Source organism: Lissotriton vulgaris, chromosome 2_1 (genome assembly GCF_964263255.1).
Source record: "Lissotriton vulgaris chromosome 2_1, aLisVul1.2, whole genome shotgun sequence".
Lineage (NCBI taxonomy): Eukaryota > Metazoa > Chordata > Amphibia > Caudata > Salamandridae > Lissotriton > Lissotriton vulgaris.
Genome location: NC_141687.1, coordinates 664,546,204 through 664,563,743, shown reverse-complemented (window position 1 = coordinate 664,563,743; position 17,540 = coordinate 664,546,204). Strand labels below are relative to the sequence as shown.

At 48.9% G+C, this 17,540-nt stretch overlaps 1 protein-coding gene across 6 annotated transcripts in view; it reads left to right on the top strand.

The window, feature by feature from the left end:
* Window positions 1-515: 515 nt before the first annotated feature.
* Window positions 516-17,540, top strand: part of WT1 (WT1 transcription factor) — a 273,662-nt gene continuing 256,637 nt past the window's right edge. For all 6 annotated transcript variants that reach the window (XM_086955847.1, XM_086955844.1, XM_086955848.1 and 3 more), the window contains exon 1: window positions 516-1,627. In XM_086955847.1, coding sequence (XP_086811973.1) covers window positions 1,216-1,627 — 412 coding nt within the window. In that variant the 5' untranslated portion in view covers window positions 516-1,215. The remainder of the gene's footprint in view (window positions 1,628-17,540) is intronic.

Genomic DNA, 17,540 nt, shown 5'->3' with positions numbered 1-17,540 from the left:
TGGCAAAACAGGCCTGCGCCCGCGTGTCCTTGGCACTGTTAGTGTATGAGGAAATATGAATTCCAGTGCCAGTGTTTGGAAGAAAGCGAAGCACTCTCTGCGCCACCGGAAAGGAAAGGGTGGATGGCGCACCTGAGCGCTCACGCACTCTCCCATTCACAGAGAAGAGCTCCCTGGTCGGCGCCCTCGTGTTGTCACTTTGGTCCCCACACACCCGAGTTCCCTTCTGTGTGAAGAGACTGCGCACTGGAAACGCGCTCTCTACACCAATAGCGCCTACCGCACTCCCCGGACACAGGGAGGGAGCTCTAATGAAAGGGGCTCAGTGGACAGATCCCTCACTGGAGATGGATGGAGACCCCTGAGCCCCACCCCCTGCCTGGCGCTGCTCTCCGAGTGCCCGAGCCCCCGTACAAATGGGATGAGACGGCGGCGCGCAGAGCGGCCCTAACTCCTCCTCCCGGGCACGGCCTGTATTTGAGCTTTGCGGGGATCAGGGGGAGAGACACGGGAGGTGCAGAGACTCGGGCAGCTCCCTCAGTAGGGCGGTCCGCAGCAGCACCAGCCGCCTCCGCCGCTGTCGATTCTCCGCAGGGGGTACCTTCTCACCCCGCCCCTCGCCAGCTCCTGTTGACCCATGAGAGTCTGACCGTCTCAGCTGACAGCGGATCCGACGCCACCCTGCCCGGACTGTCCGGATTCTATGCCCAGGCGTGAGTGGACCCGTCTCAGACACCCACAGACACCCAGGTGCCAGGCACCTCTGCGCCGCATGCCCTGACATCCCAGAGTTGTGTTCGCCTCGTGGTCCGCTCACTAGACACCTCAGAATCTCATACCTGACACCCCTGGACTCTGCCCAGACGCTCCTAGCTTTCTGCCGGACTGGACCCTTTGGGCCTTTGGACCCTTGCCAGCACCCCTGTTCTCGCACCCCTGGACCCACAGCCGGGCCCCCAGCGACCCCCTGCGCGGGCAGCGGTGGATCGCCGGCAGCATCCCCCTGGGAGAGGCCGCCCCGACTCTCCTGGACCCTTCGCTCAGACGTACTGGGACCCTCTGACCGGACTCCCCTCCGAGAAGTGGTGGGCTCCGGTGGATCCGTGGACCATCGGCTACTGGACTGAGGAGAGCCTCGCCAGGGACCCTCCGGGGGAGGCACCGCCGGCAGCAGAGGGCGCCAGCCGGGCACTGTACCTGGCGCTGCCAGACCCCATGGGCTCCGACGTGCGGGACATGAGCGCCCTGCTGCCCCCGGTGTCCTCTCTGGCGGGCGGCGGCAGCTGCAGCCTCCCCATGGGCGGGGGGTCCCAGTGGGCCCCCATGCTGGACTTCTCTCCGGGGGCTCCCTACGGCTCCCTGGCCCCGCACTCCTATATCAAGCAGGAGCCCAGCTGGGGCGGCGGCAGCCTGCACGAGGACCAGTGTCTCAGCGCCAAGGTGACCGTGCACTTCTCCAGCCAGATCACAGGCACGGCCGAGGCGTGCCGGTACGGGGCCTTCGGGGCACCCCCGTCCAGCAGGGCCCCGCAGCCGAGCCAGCCCCCCGCAGCCCAGGTGCGCATGTTCTCCAACGGCCCCTACCTGCCGAACTGCCTGGAGAGCCCGCAGGCCATGAGGAACCAGGGTGAGTGTGAATGGACACTACTGGAGGGAGTGCCAGCCTTTGCGAACAAACTGTCTTGTGAATAAGTGCATGTGGTCTGTGTGACTGCACCATCCTTGTGAGAAGTATGGCTGCACAATTCTCGTGGTGAATGTATAATGTACGAAATAACAAATCAAATGCCGGGAGTATGAATGTGTAATCATTGAGGGGCACACCTGTCTGGTGAATATGAGCGCGCGCTGCGCAATACTGTGGTGAATGCGCACGCATTGAGGTGCACGTGCCACCTGTCTGGTGAATGTGAGCGCACACTGCACTACACTGTGGTGAATGCCCAATCATTGAGATGCACCTGCCGTCTGTCTGGTGAATGTGAGGGTCGCTGCACTATACTGTGGGGAATGCAGCGCGGCGCTTTGCTGTGGTGAATGTGCAATCATTGAGATGCGCGTGTCACCTGTCTGGTGAATGTAAGCGCGGCTGCGCTACACTGTGGTGAATGCGCAATCATTGTAATGCGCGTGCCACCTGTCTGGTGAATGTGAGCGCGGCTGCGCTACACTGTGGTGAATGCGCAATCATTGAGATGCGCGTGCCACCTGTCTGGTGACTGTGAGTGCACACTGCACTACACTGTTGTGAATGCGCAATCATTGAGGTGCACGTCTGGTGGATGTGAGTGCACACTGCACTACACTGTTGTGAATGCGCAATCATTGAGGTGCACGTCTGGTGGATGTGAGTGCACACTGCACTACACTGTTGTGAATGCGCAATCATTGAGGTGCACGTCTGGTGACTGTGAGTGCACACTGCACTACACTGTTGTGAATGCGCAATCATTGAGGTGCACGTCTGGTGGATGTGAGTGCACACTGCACTACACTGTTGTGAATGCGCAATTATTGAGGTGCACGTCTGGTGACTGTGAGTGCACACTGCACTGCACTGTTGTGAATGCGCAATCATTGAGGTGCACGTCTGGTGGATGTGAGTGCATGCTTTAAGACAAATGTGGTGAATGTTCAATCATTGCTTCTGCAAGTGCGCCTTCCTTGTGGTAAGTATGATGGCGGTTGCACAATCCTTTTGGCGAATGGGATCACACAAATGACACCCTGATGGGTGTCTTGCCACACTCGTGTTTCGGCCCAATTCTTGTGACCAGTAAAGTTTAACAATTCACACGTTGAGTCGCCATAAACAGTTTGCAAATGACAGTAGCAACATGTGCAGAGACAGTATGCGTGATGATGTTACATGATAGTCATGCGTGAATGTGACAGTGTGAATTTCTTCAGATGAATGTGAAAAAGTGACAGCACAATGTGTTATTAATGCGATTGCAGAGGTGTTGCTCGGGTCGCGTGATGAGTGCGTGGGACCAATTTTTGGTATTAGTGTGTTTGCACAATTTGCGTTAAAAGCGACAGAGCATGCGTCGTTCGATACTCGTGTTTGCAGATTGCGAGAGGCACGTGGTAGAAAAATGAACGAGATGCATGCATTGCACAGTTTCTGTGATTTTTTTATTGCGTGATGAATGTGTTTCCACAGCAGTTCGTGTTTTACGAATTAGTGTTGCAAGAGTTCAGATTACTGTGTTTGAAGAGTCCGTGTTATCAGGGTGAAAGTAACACACACATATATTAGTGTGATAAACAGATTTCTGAGGAAAAAACTGTCCTGTTTAACTCACTGTAGTAAGTAAGTTTTATTTGCACAGTTAATTAAAACCAACTCACTGAGTTTTTTGGTAGTTTGAGAAGCTGACAGCACAGATCCCATATTTTCTGCTTTTGGTTAAATTGAGAGTTATTTCGGCGCTATGCCCTATGTCATTTCACATACCTATACTCAGGGTCACTGGAATTATGCTACTGGCAAGGACCACATTTTGCGGATAGTTTGAATAAATTATGCGGCAAGACTAGGCAAATTATTATGTGTGATGCGGCACATTTTGTGACAGTATTACAGGATTATTTTGTATTTTATTTCTTGTTTGGTCGAAGATTCCACCTCGTAAGTAACAGTCTTAAGCTCAAATAGGCATGCAATAGATGGCCAGTCAACTTTTATGAAGGACTTTCAAACTGCTGCGTTTTTAATAACTTTTGGTCCATTTCAGATAGAAACGATTTTTTGAGATTAACATAATGTAATTATTATTCAGCAGGTAATGGATTACGTGGTAAATGTGGTAATTCCATACTAATGCGGAAAACAAATTCGCCATAGAATTCTTTAATTCCAGTAGCCCTGCCTATGGGATATAGTACTGAACTCACAGTGCTTCTTTCTTGCCTGGGGCACTTCACTCCCAACCCGACACTACAAAGCACAGAAAAATGCGTGTTTTTCACGATTATCAACATGGATGAGAGATCATCGTGAAAATAGAATGTGTTGAAATACATGAAACACAAATTAAGCTACTGGAATCTGCCCAAAAGGTCAATTTCTGAAATTATCGTAACACGTCCTGTTTTCTACCAAGTCAAAAGCTTGTACTTGATAAATGATGTTATTCTTTAGGAAGATAAAATCACCTCGATCCCACAGCATTGTACAAGTAGATTACACAAACCTTCACAGGCTCCGGTCCGAGAATGAACTCCGAACAGGACCATGGTGTGCCCAGCATAACCACTCTAAAAATGCCCAGTGCTAAGTAAGTGGCCACTGACAGTTCCAATATATCCCTCCCTAATCCCACCCCACCTACGAGGGCCGCAGCCTACTTTCTGGTACTGGCTACATAGGTCATCGTTGTGTGACCTTGTGTATTTGTAGGACACCCCCGACAAAAGTACTTTAGGTCAGGTAGTTGCTGCAAAAGCTGCGATTTGTGCTTGAGTGTGGTTTTCGTGAAGTTCAACTCTGCATGTGAGATTTAATGGAGAATTGCACTGGAGGTGTTTGCCAAAAGCCATAGACGCCTACTTTCCCCCCAAAAGAAACCCAACCAAAATAAACATTTTGGAAGTTATGGGTTGAATTTAGTTATTTACAACATATTGGTTATCTTTGCCAAAGTACCAGACAAGAGAATCCAAGATTGACTTCAAATTTGGCAAATCAACTTATATTAATTCTGTAAGAAATAAATTTAGATCTAACAAAACATTCGAGGTCAGTATTGCTCCAGCCCATACCATAATTAAATGTTTGAGCAAGGATAACTGCGTGACCGTTCTGACCCACTTTCACGGCCCCTAAATGTGATTTGCTAAGATGACACCCGAACCTTGTCAGTGGGCTCACATGGCCAGTTCCCCTTAAACATCCACACGTCATGGTTGATTCTGGGCCACCCTCACTAGACGCCCTTCACCCGCTGATCCCCCTATTTTTGCCCCATGGACCTCTCTCCTCGGCTACATAGGGGCTAGAAGCACGGGACCCCATCCCGAGCCCCAAAAACGGGCCACCCCTCTCAGTGGCCCATCCGAGGGTCAATATTGTTCATGCAAAGCCTAGGCCTTCATGTGTCAAACTGTCAGATACAGAGTTCACCAAAAGTATTAAAAGACAACTAGAGCATGACTAACCCCACTACAAGGGCGACCACTGACACCAACATTAGACCCAGTCAGAGCGCTGAGGGGACCCCACACTCCCAAGAGCAGAGGGAGCAGGGGGCTTAAGAGTCACTGAGCGCCCTGCACTCCAGGAAGAAGGACGAGCGAAGCACAGCAGGACTCACTGCTGAACAGCGCCTGCTGCCAGTGCCCAGCACCGCCTTGTGCGTGACTCAGAGGGGATCTGCAGGAGGAGCCTGGGACCTTATTTATGAAGGACTTGCGCCGGCGGTGCGTCACTTTTAAAATGGGAAAAAGTGACGCACCGGTGGCGCAAAGCCTTCATAAATAAGGCCCCTGGATTCGTATGCCCACGCACCTAAGGTTGAACCATGTCAGAAAGGCCCTGAAGCCCTAGATCTTTGGATCGTCAGATGAGATTTGCTAATCTCTCATATAGTGCCTCTCTTGTCCACCTTGACTCAACCCCCCCCCCCCCCCCCTTCCCCCAATAGCGCCAGGATGCTCCTTTCGGAGTGACAGCTGCGTTCTACAAATACCTATTCAAATTCAAAATTCAAATCTGTACCCACGTGCAGTTCAGCACACACCTAGAGTGCTCAGACACCCGGGCACACCCTACCTAACATGGCCTCCTGGGACACCCTACCTAACATGGCTCTCTGGGCCACCCTATTTATTCATTTATTTATTTATTTTATATGTGTTTATATAGCACAGATTTAACCCGAAGGTGTCAGAGCGCTTCACAATAGGAACAGTAACATTACATGAGGAGAACATTACAAGTGGGCATGTTGCAAAAGCAAACGTTAAGTTCCATGAGGCAAAAGTGACAATTGTTAATGTATCAAAAGCAAACAAAATACAAGAAGAGGTAGCAAACGATACGTTACAAGAGGAAAAAGTGGCATGTGTGAATGTTACATAAACGTTCAAGGTACAAGTAGAGGTATAATACTGCAATAAATGGCAGACACTCAAAACACAAGAACACACTAGGAAGGCACTTCTATAGGAATGGAGTACAGAATTTCCTATAGTGGAAGAACTTCCTTCAGGGAATAGAGAGGGCATGATTAGATTTGGAAGTGTCTTTGAAGGAGGAGAACATTGAGGTCAGTTTTGAAGGACTGAGAAGAGGTGGTGATCGGGAGCTGAGGCGATGTGAGTTCCAGATTCTCACTGCGTTGCCTGAAAAGGATTGAGACAATGATCTTTCCTTTTTGAAACTGGGAAGTTTAAGCAATACATTTTCTGTGTTACCTGATGGTCTAGAGCCTCCAGAGAGTTTCAGTTTATTCGCCGGGTAGCGAGGAGAGGAGGAGCGCAAGGCTTTGTGGGTGATACAGGCAGCCTTGTAGATAGATCTTGCCTTGATGAGAAGCCAACGGAGGGTGGATAAAATGGGTGTGATGTGGTCGCTTCTTTTGGCCCCATGTATGAAACCAGCTGCTGAATGGAGAACAGATTTAAGGGGGACATGTAGGATTTGAGGAGGCCAGTAAGAAGAGAATTGCAGTAGTCCAATCTAGAGAAAGCCAGCAATTGGACCAAGGTTTTAAGGTCTTGCTCCGGGAAGAAGCGACGAATCCCCCAAAGAAGGCGCAGTTGTTATGGAGCAGACTTTGCAATGGAATTAATGTCGGAGAGTAGATTGAGTTTTTTGTCGAGTATGACCCCAAAGGGATTTTGCGCTGTCGGCAATGATGGGTTTATTGTTAAGTATATTCATTTGATCCATCCATGATTGAACCAGAGAAGAAGAAAGTGAGGAGGAGAGGAGGAGGAATTCAGTTTTGGAGGGATTCAGAATCAGTCGATCAGTTAACATGCAGATTTGAATGGAGTCGAGAGAAGAGGAGATCGTGAGTGGAGGCCACCTTAAGGTAGATGAGTGTCTTCTGCATAGAGAGGATAGAGGACCCCTACCTAACATGGCTGTCTGGGCCACGCCTGTGGTGGAACAAACTCCCACTTTCTGGTCACTTCCGTAGCTCGAGATCTTCTGTAATGTGTTGGAGTGCATATCAACCCGCCCCGCTGAGAGGTGCAGGGACGGGGCTTGGCTGTGGCCAAGGGAGAGTGGGGGCAGAAATGGGACTCATGAATGAAGGGCCAGGTGCGGAGGAACACAGCCAGGGAGGGTCTGTGGCTTCCTGTACACCTCAGGGGAGAGGGGTGGGTGATGCAGCAACTGCTGTTTCAGAAACAACCTGTTCGCCCACCTCCGAGCCCCCTTGCGGGAGCAAGGGATTTCAAGACTAGGCAGTGTGCCCCTCAGACGCTCTGATGCCGGTCCGGTCTTCTAGGCACTGTAGAGTAAGCCAGGGGTGAGGAGATGAGTAGTGCGCACTGTCCTGCGGGGAGGAGGGCAGGGCCTGGGGTGAGCTGTAGGGCACACGGTGCCCGGATGTGCCGGTGGAGATAGGTACAGCCAGAGGCGATGTATAGTGCGCTCCATGTTAAGCATGGGGAGGGGTGCACGGCCTGGGGTGAGCTGTAGGGCGCACTGTGCCAAGATTGAGGGACGAAGAAGAGGGGTCCAGCGAGATGTAGTGCGCACTGTGTCGAGGCTGTTTGGGGAGGGGCGTTGTCAGAGGTGAGCTGTAGTGCACAATGTGCAAGAATTAAGGGCCGGGTAGAGGGACGCAGCCAGAGGTGAGCTGGAATGAGCCCTGTGCCAGGACGGAGGGCGGTGTAAAGGGGCCCGGCGTGGGGAGGTGTAGGGGGCACGTGCCAAGGCTGGAGAGGAGGAGGGGCACAGTCGAGGTGAGGTGCAGGTCCCAAAGTAGCAGGAGTGACGGCGGAGGGGGTCACAGTGAGAGGTGCGCACTCCGCAATCAGGGGGTTCGTCCGTGTGCGGAGTCGTGTGTTTTTATTTTATTTATTTTATTCATTTATGGAATTTTTAATGCGCAGCTACTACCCAAGGGTGTCTAGGCGCAGTATGATGCTTTAAGATACAGTGGTAAGCACAAACCTATTGGTTGAAGAGCCAAGTCTTCAATGCCCTACGAAAACAAATGAGAGTAGGAGCAGTTTTGATATGTGAGGGTAGAGAGTTCCACAGTCTGGGAGTTGCTACCAAGAAGCGTCTGTCTCCCCAGGTGGCGGTTCTTGTTCGGGGAACAGCTAGTAGACAACTGGCTGCTGATCTTAGGTTCCTTATAGGGGTGTATGGCTGAAATGCCTCTCTTAAAAATTTCGGGCCGGTATGATGTATGGCCTTATAGGTAATACATAATGCCTTAAATGTAATCCTGCTCTCCACTCTTAGCCAATGAAGATGGCGTATAGCTGCCGAGGTGGACTGGCGCCTTGGAATGTTGAGGAGGATTCTGGCTGCCATATTTTGAACGGATTGAAGCTTGACGATCACTGGCCAGAGATTGATTGGGGGACCCCCGGGTGGTGGCTGCGGTCCAATTGCACTTTTAAGATTATAGTTTGTATTTTACCGGTTCGGATCAAAGGAATTTTCCGTGGTCACGGGTGACAGAATTTGCAATAGAGATGATGTAATATGAGTCAGATGAGGAGTGTCACGTGGCCGGTGCTGATCCCAGGGATCGGCTATGATCAGATGTGCTCTTAAGGATCTTCCACGTGGATCTTCCACGTGTCAGGCATGATCAAATGGATTCTCCGTGATCGCCGGCGATCTGGAGGCTCTGCTAAAGGGGCACATTTTATTCAATAGATATTGTGTGCCACACGTGGTCTGGGTCACGCGCTGTGGCGTTACATATGACCCCAAAAGATCAGATTTGATCCAAGAGATCGTCAATGGTGAGGCGTGAGTTAAATAATGTGCTGGGGTGTCAGATATGCAAACGAGAGATCTCTGTCAGGGATCTGTTATAGCGTCAGATTTGACCCAGATTTATCCCGAAAGATCCTTTGTGCCTCATCCGAACGAGATGATGCGCTGTGGTATCAGATATGCCGCCGAGAGAGCCCTGCCAGGGACCTGCTGGGGTGCCAGCTCTCACTCGCATCTGGGCACAGCCTCGCTCTGTAGCTTCTAAGCGCTGCGGGTACCATTGTCAGGTTTGGTTTTATTCAGAGTCCACTTGCACACAACGCCACAAAGGGTCCCTTCGAGATGCACAGGCAGGTAGATCACCTAAGGTCTCTACTCCCCCTGTCACTGCAGGGGCTGCAGAAGACAGAGCCTGTGAGAACAGGAGCTTCTTCGCACCGTGCGGCCAACAGAGGAGCGCCCACACCCTGCGCGAGGAGCCCCCAGAATAGGAGCGCGCGTGGTTGTACTTACAGTAGCAAAGCGTGGTGTCGAACTGAATCATTGTGTGTGTCACAAGATCACACAAGCCAGGCCCAAGTCCGCACTGCGCGCGCATACACAAAGGCATCCTATATTCCTGCACGTTAGTTTACTCATGTGTTATCGGCCCCACAGACGAGTAATTATTCTGCCTTTAGTACAAGTGAGTATATGCGAGCTATTACGTCACGGGCTATAAAGGTGGCATCGGCATGGCTGTGCTGGTAGAACTTATTTGTAGGGAACTGTGCGATCTTTACCTACAGAGTCCGTAAATCACCTAAAAACTATAGAAATACGAACAGACTTTGAATAATTTCCACCTGCGATGTCACATACCCCTGCAGGTACTAAATGTACATGTTTTAACCGGTCTTATGCAAAGAACACAGCTCACCTTTAAACCATACTGAATGCAGGACTTGTGTAATATGTTATGCCATTTTGTGGTCTGTAATACGTGATGGTACAACTATCACATGCTGAATCAAGCTCAATGCCAAGTGGTGTCATATAAGTTACATGCGATGCCATATTATAAATCAGAGGTATCCAACACAAGTACATGCGGGGCGAGTCCCTGCAAGGTGTGCATGACGCCCACTATGTGAATTATTCCAATTTAAATTAATTGTATGTAACTTTATGGTATATGGACATCGTGTACATCTGACTGCCGCGGACCTACGTTGAACACCCGCTGTATAACATGCGTTCATAGCAGTGACATTTTGTTACACTCTATGTAATACTGCACCGAGTCATGTTACATGCCTAATCTTTGCTAAAGATACACACTGTTAAGATGCATTTAATTTTACGCAGTGCCATGGTTTATTTCATATTTTACGTTATATGATAAGTAAGCTATGCCATCTTATGCTGTGACGTATGTAGTGGCAAACGTTAATGCACACGATATAAGACACGACACATCATGAGATAACATGTATGACATGTAGCATAATGTATAACACGATGCAACATGAAGAAACATAGATGCCATATGTTATATGGTATCTTTAATATGTTTCGTCATGTTGCATTGTGTTATATATTATGCTACATGTCATATATGTTATCTCATGATGTATCGTGTCTTGCATTATGGTGCAATGATATTTGCCATGCATGTTATACAATGTCATATGTTTTCCGTGCTGTGGTGGTATATAATATGTTGCGTTATATCAAGTTTCCCTCTTATGTCATCTGTGTTGTAAGGTATACGGCGCATATACCTTTTCTGGGCCGGTTATGCTTTACGCTGTTATGTCATCCCCGCATCAGGGGCATACGGGCCTCTCAGCCGATGCCGACCTTCACACCACCATTCAAGACGCCCCCTCCCCCTCCCACTCCCCCCCACCGAGGCAGAAACACTGCGTCCAAAATGCACCCGGCCGGATTCAGAACTTGTTTGGGGGCTTGGTTCCTCTTGCCAGGACGCGGCTGCCATGTATGTGCATTCTGAGTTTATCTTTCTGTTTATTATTTAGTCTTCACTAATAATTTAGATTTGAAGCCACGTAGCCGCCTTTTTAATGTAAACAATTCCGTTTGAATATGGACAGTTTTACCTTGTGTTTTGTCCCCGGCTATCATTTGTTTAATTAAAAGCTGACACATTGCCTTCGGCTCGCAGTGCTGCAGTAGCGAGTTTGATTCTGATATTGCAAATTTCGGATGTTCTAGTGCTTAAATCTTGGGGCTCGGCATGTTTGTAAGGGCTGACAACGTGAGCTCGAGGAGGGTGAGAAGAGGATTAACAGGAAAGATCTGCGGAGGATCAAACAGCGTGTGAAGTAAGGGGAAGCCGGGATTTCAGCCAGTATAGCCAGTTGCAACCTCGCACTTCAGACACTGGACCTGACGTGTCCGCGCTGCTTTCTGCGAAATGATCGATTCCAGTTCGAGGTTTGTATCAGGCGTCTTAAGACCCGCCGGCTTCGGGCTTCTTGCAGACAAAAAAGGTCAGGGAAGTAAAATACACCAGCAAAGACTTCAATTACCTCTTAATATTTATGTACCACTTTCAGGGCCTCGAATAGCTGTTGCACAAATAAGTATATTCGTAGCCTGTCGCGATCGCAGGATGAACAGGAATAACCTCTTGCGATGTAATTTGGGCAGCAATTTTACTTCTCTTCATTAAATTCATTACGTGCAATAACATATTTTTGCAAGGAATGCAAATAACGTCTTATGCTTTTTAAAAGTGCAATATTTCGTTCTCGGTGTGGGTGACATATGCGATGAACGTGTTTCGTTATTTCAGACCAATAATTCCGTCGGTGACACTGTCATCTAGTGCAGAACTCCTCGCGGGTTTATAAACGTCGCTCTCCACAGCTGGGAATTTCAATTCTTGCTTGAACCAGAATTCTATTCTTCGTCCTAATCGAACTCTCCGATGCTAAATAGATTCGCGTTGTTATGTTGTCTGCTGTGTTATGTTATATTTCGTTACAGCATGTGTAAAGCGCATTACTCCCGCGAGGATAGCTCGCCGGTGTTATCCGTTTTAAGCCAGGTTTTATTATCTGCATTTTCTTTCCGAAAACTGGTATTTGAAGCGGGGGGGGGGGGGGGGGGTCTCCTCTTCTGACAGTGAGTGTCTTCTCTCTGACCCTGTGCGCTCACTGGTTCTGGGGCGGGGGCAGGGCATGGGGGCAGTGACACCTACCACAGTAGCAACCTACATTTATTTTACTCTGTAGGACAACGCAGATCTGATTTTAGTCTGGTTTCTTCACCGTCATTCACCACAAACCGCAACGTTCGTTTTAGGGTTGCAAATGCGAATCTGGGGCACCCCATGTTGCCCGTCCGGCGCGGCCTTTCTTTTCAGAGAATCAGGCTTGTTTCCCTCTGGGAAGTCCCGGGGACTGGTGGCCAACCCAGAAAAAAACACGACGGAGTGCCAGTAAGCAAAAGAAAACATTACGACATGTCCAGCTCTAAAAATTGTAAACAACAACAAAAAAACACCAACAGGCAACTGCCTGCGTGAAAGAGCACGACAAGCCCCGTGCAAGTGCGCGTGGGAGGTGGGGGTGTTATACCTTTGATAAATGCTGTTCCAACCCAAAATGAATTGCACTGCATAACACTCACCTTGAGCTGAGCCGCAGACGATGCGCTCCACAACGACTGCTTCAAACAACACACGTGCAACAACACCATGTGAGTTCTGGTCCTGGTTCTTCTGCGGGGCCAATATTATGTGGAATTGTCAAACACATTAATGGCCCCATAGGCAATTCTAAAGAATCGAAAGGGCCCGCAGGAGCCTGTTTACAGACATCTTCCACCACCAGTTCTAATCTGACCCCTGCCGGGCGGAGCTCGGGACGCCGAGTCCTCTGCGGTGTGAAATGAGGACTCGAGGCGGGGACGAGGGGTCAGAGTGTGGGGCTGAGCGAGCCAGGCGCGTGCCGCTGAACGGGATAACAGAAAACACCTGGTATTTCCAGCGCTTAGCTTAGGCAACGGGAAACTACTATGTGAAGCGCTACATGAATACTAACGACAGCTTTATGAACAGTTATTTAACTCCAAGTTATCGAACACATTCTGGAAAAAGAAATGTTTCGGGTGCTCGGTGTCTTGACCCTTTCAGTCAGACAGACGCGCATCGCCCCTCTAAATAGCGCTATAAACCCAAGTTGGCGCCCGCAGGGAGGTGTTCCAGGGACTCCTGCACGTGCCCTGCACGCGGGACGAACTGGCTCGCGGCCCTTGGCAAAATTCTCACCCAGGGGTGATCCGGAGCCCAAAGCACGCGCAAGGCCACTTTCAAAAGAGCGCCTCAAGACTCCAGGCAGGTGCACACATAGGAGCTTCTCCTATAAATGTGACTTTGCGATGTATTCACCGATGTGTACCGTGTACGAGGTCCCGGCGCGCCCTCTCCGGAAGCCTGCCTTCTCCCCGAGTTTTTAAAGGCAGCCTAGCCTCACCCTTGGAGGTGAAGTCACATGTTTATCCCGGATCTTTGGAGTTCATATTCCTCTTGATTTTGCAGTTACAGTCACCTTTGCCATGAAGGGACAGGTGACCCTTTATAATTTAAAATACATCGTGACTTGAGTTTCAGTGACCTGACCCTTAAGATATGCGCTGTCCGAAAGCTGGAGTTAAAAGCGCCAGGGCCCTTATTTATGAGGCCTTGCGTCAGTTTTGCGCCGCCGGTGCGTCACTTTTTGTGATGCACCAGCGGCGTACAAAATGCGCCTTGTTGCTTCATATTTAAAAAGTGATGCATCTAGGTAGATGCGTCACTTTTTAAACCCCTGCGCCACATTATACCTGCGTCAGGTATAATGTATGCAGAGGGGACTGTTCCCCTGCAAAAAGCCTCGTAATAGTGACGCAGTGAAATCTATGAGATTACACTGCGTCCCTTTTAGGATGCTGTTGCGTCAAAATCTTGCGCCTGCCTCACAGCAGGCGTAAGACTGACGCAAGCCCTTTCACATGGGGCTTTCCCCATGTGAAAGCACGCATTGCTGGAGTTGCGTCACTTTTGTGACACACTCCAGCAATGCGTCACTTTTGCGCTTACAGATGCGTCAGAAATACTGACGTATCTGTAAGTCCTTGCGACATGATGCGTCATACATTAAATATGACGCATCATTGGTGTCGCAAGGAGTGCGCAGCGAAAAGTGACGCAGCGCTGTTTTCACGCATCAATGCGTCACTTTTCATAAATGAGGCCCCTGGTCTTTCAAGTTTAATCCGTCTGTCTGGTTGTTGCCCTTTCGGTTTCCTTGTCCAATCTGCCTGGCAACCGTAGTTCAAACTACCTGGGGCCTCATTTATGAAAAGTGACGCATCGCTGCGTGAAAACAGCGATGCGTCACTTTTCACTGCGCACTCCTTGCGACACCAATGATGCGTCATATTTAATGTATGACGCATCATGTCGCAAGGACTTACAGATACGTCAGTATTTCTGACGCATCTGTAAGCGCAAAAGTGACGCATTGCTGGAGTGTGTCACAAAAGTGACGCAACTCCAGCAATGCGTGCTTTCACGTGGGGAAAGCCCCATGTGAAAGGGCTTGCATCAGTCTTACGCCTGCTGTGAGGCAGGCGCAAGATTTTGACGCAACAGCATCCTTAAAGTGACGCAGTGTAATCTCATAGATTTCACTGCGTCACTATTACGAGGCTTTTTGCGGGGGAACGCCCCCTCTGCATACATTATACCTGACGCAGGTATAATGTGGCGCAGGGGTTTAAAAAGTGACGCATCTACCTAGATGCGTCACTTTTTAAATATGACGCATCAAGGCGCATTTTGTACGCCGCTGGTGCGTCACAAAAAGTGACGCACCGGCGGCGCAAAACTGACGCAAGTCCTCATAAATAAGGGCCCAGTTTCTTTGGGTGTAAGTTGCCTGCTATAACAGTTTGCTGACCCGCCCATGGAGTTAAAGCCGCCTTGCACTGAGAGTTTAACTGCTACATATGTGACATTTCAGCGGTATCTTCCTTGAAGTTTTCACTGCCTGTTGTCTGAAGTTTTACCTGCAGTGGACCACGAAGTATACATTTTGGGGCAGATTTATAAGCTCCTTGCGCCACTTTTACGTCACATTTAACATGGAAAAAGTGTCGCAAAAGTGGAGCAAGGGGCTTGTAAATCTGACCCTTTGTGATTTGCGAAAGTAAACTTTCCGGTCCATGACATTCAAACCACCAGGTCTGAGAACTTTGAACTGTCTGGTCATTTGAGGTGTAAGCTGACTGGTTCTTGAAGTTCAATCTTCCCGGTTCTCAAAGGTCATTAAAGTGTAACCTGTGAGTTCAATCTTCCAGGTTTTTGAAGGTCATTGGAGTGTAACCTGTGAGCTCAATCTTCCAGGTTCTTGAAGGTCATTCGAGTGTAACCTGGGAGTTCAATCTTCCTGGTACTTGTAGGTCATTGGAGTGTAATCTGGGAGTTCAATCTTCCTGGTACTTGAAGGTAATTGGATGTAAGCTGACTAGACCTTCGGAGTTCTGTCTTCCTGATTCTTGAAAGTCATCATAGTGCAAGCTGACTGGTCCTTGTAGTTCAATCTTCCTGGTTCTTGAAGGTCATTGAAATGTAAACTGGGAGTACAAGCTTTCATGTTCTTGAAGGTCATCAAAGTGTAAACTGGGAGTTCAATCTTCCTGGTTCTCAAACGTCAACAAAGTGTAGGCTTTTGGAGTTCAATCTTCCTAATTCTTGAAGGTAATTAGGGTGTAAGCTGACTGGTCCTTTGGAGTTCAATCTTCCTACTTCTTGAAGGTCATCAGAGTGCAAGCTGACTGGGCTTTTTGAGTTCAATCTTCCTGGTTCTTGGAGGTCATCAAAGTGTAAGCTGTGAGTTCAATCCTCCTGGTTCTTGAAGGTCACCGGAGTGTAAGCTGGGAGTTCAATTTTCCTGGTTCTCGCAGTTAGCCGAAGCGTAAGCTCAGAGTTCAATCTTCTCGGTTCGCGAAGGACATCGAAGTATATGCTGAGAGTTCAATCTTCCAGGTTCTTGAAGGTCAATGAAGTGTAAGCTGACTAGTCCTTCGGAGTTCAATCTTCCTAGTTATTGAAGGTCATCAGAGGGCAAGCTGACTGGTCCTACGAGTTCAACCTTTCTAAAAGTCCTTGAAGGTCATCGTTGTGTAAGCTAACTGGTCCTTAATGTTCCATCTACCTGGTTCTTGAAGGTTATTGGGGTGTAAACTGACAGGTCCCTGGAGTTCGATCTGCCTGGTTCTTGAAAGTCATGCTGGTTCTTGAAGGTCATTACAGGGTAAGCTGACTGGGCTTTTGGAGTTCAAGCTTCCTGGTTCTTGAAGGTCACTGGGTGTAAGCTGACTGGGCCTTTGGAGTTCAATCTTACTGGTTCTTGGAGGTCATCGAAGTGAAAGCTGGAAGTTCAATCTTCCTAGTTCTTGAAGTTCACCAAAGTGTGAGATGGTAAGATGGGAGTTCAATCTTCTTAGTTCTCAAAGGACATCATAGAGTAAGCTGAGAGTTCAACCTTCCTAGTTCTTGAAGGTCACTAGAGTGTAAGCTGAATGGTTTTAAAAGTTCAACGTTCCTAGTTCTTGAAGTTCATTTGGGTGTTAAGTGACTGGTCCTTGAAGTTCAATCTGCATAATTCTTGAAGATCATTGGGGTTTAAGCTGACTGGTCCCTGAGTTCAATTTGCCTTGTTCTTGAAGGTCCTCAAAGAATAAACTGACAGGACCTTCAGATTTCAATATTCTTGGTTATCGAAGGTCATTGAAAGGTAAGCTGACTGGACCATCGGAGTTCAATCTTCCTGGTTCGTGAAGGTCATCGAAGTGTAAGCTGACAGTTCAATTTTCCTGGTTCTTGAAGGTCTTTGGGGTGCAAGCTGACTGTTTTTTTGGAGTTCAATCTTCCTGGCTTTTGAAGGTCATCGAAGTGTAAGCCAACTAGTCATTTAGAAGTCAATCTTCCTGGTTCTTGAAGAGCATCGAAGTGTAAGCTGGGAGTTCAATCTTCCTGGTTCCGGAAGGTCATTAGAGTGTAAGCTGGCTGGGCCTTATTAATACAGTCTTGAAGTGTCAGCTGCCTGATTCTCAGAGTTTAAACTGTGTGCTCTCTGAGTTTATGCTGAGTGGTCATCGCGGATATTGCTGGTCTTTTCTTGAAGTTTAATCTCCTTGGTCCACTGGTGTCTGGTTACTGGTGTTGTCTGGTCTTCCACAACTTCATCCTTGGAAGTAACACTGCTTAGTCTATTGAATCTTAAACTGCAGAACCCATAAGTATGTGCTGCCTGGGGCTGGGATTTTCAGCAGTATGACCTGCTAGATTCCAAGATTTAGAACCTCAATTGCTGTGCACCCTCAATTCAGCCCCCCTCAAGAGGAGAAACAATTGCTGAATCCATATCAACCACTCGGGGACTCCATCTGCAGTTATCGCTTGATGGTCCTCTATGGCTCCTCGGTGCCACACCCCTGCATCCAGTAGAAACCCGGCTGGAGCGTCCAGGGCCACCATGAAGTCCATTGCAGGAGAGGCTTTGCACACCATTTCTCCAGCCAGGTACCAAAGCCCTGTCATGTCCTATGATTAACGAGTAGGGCC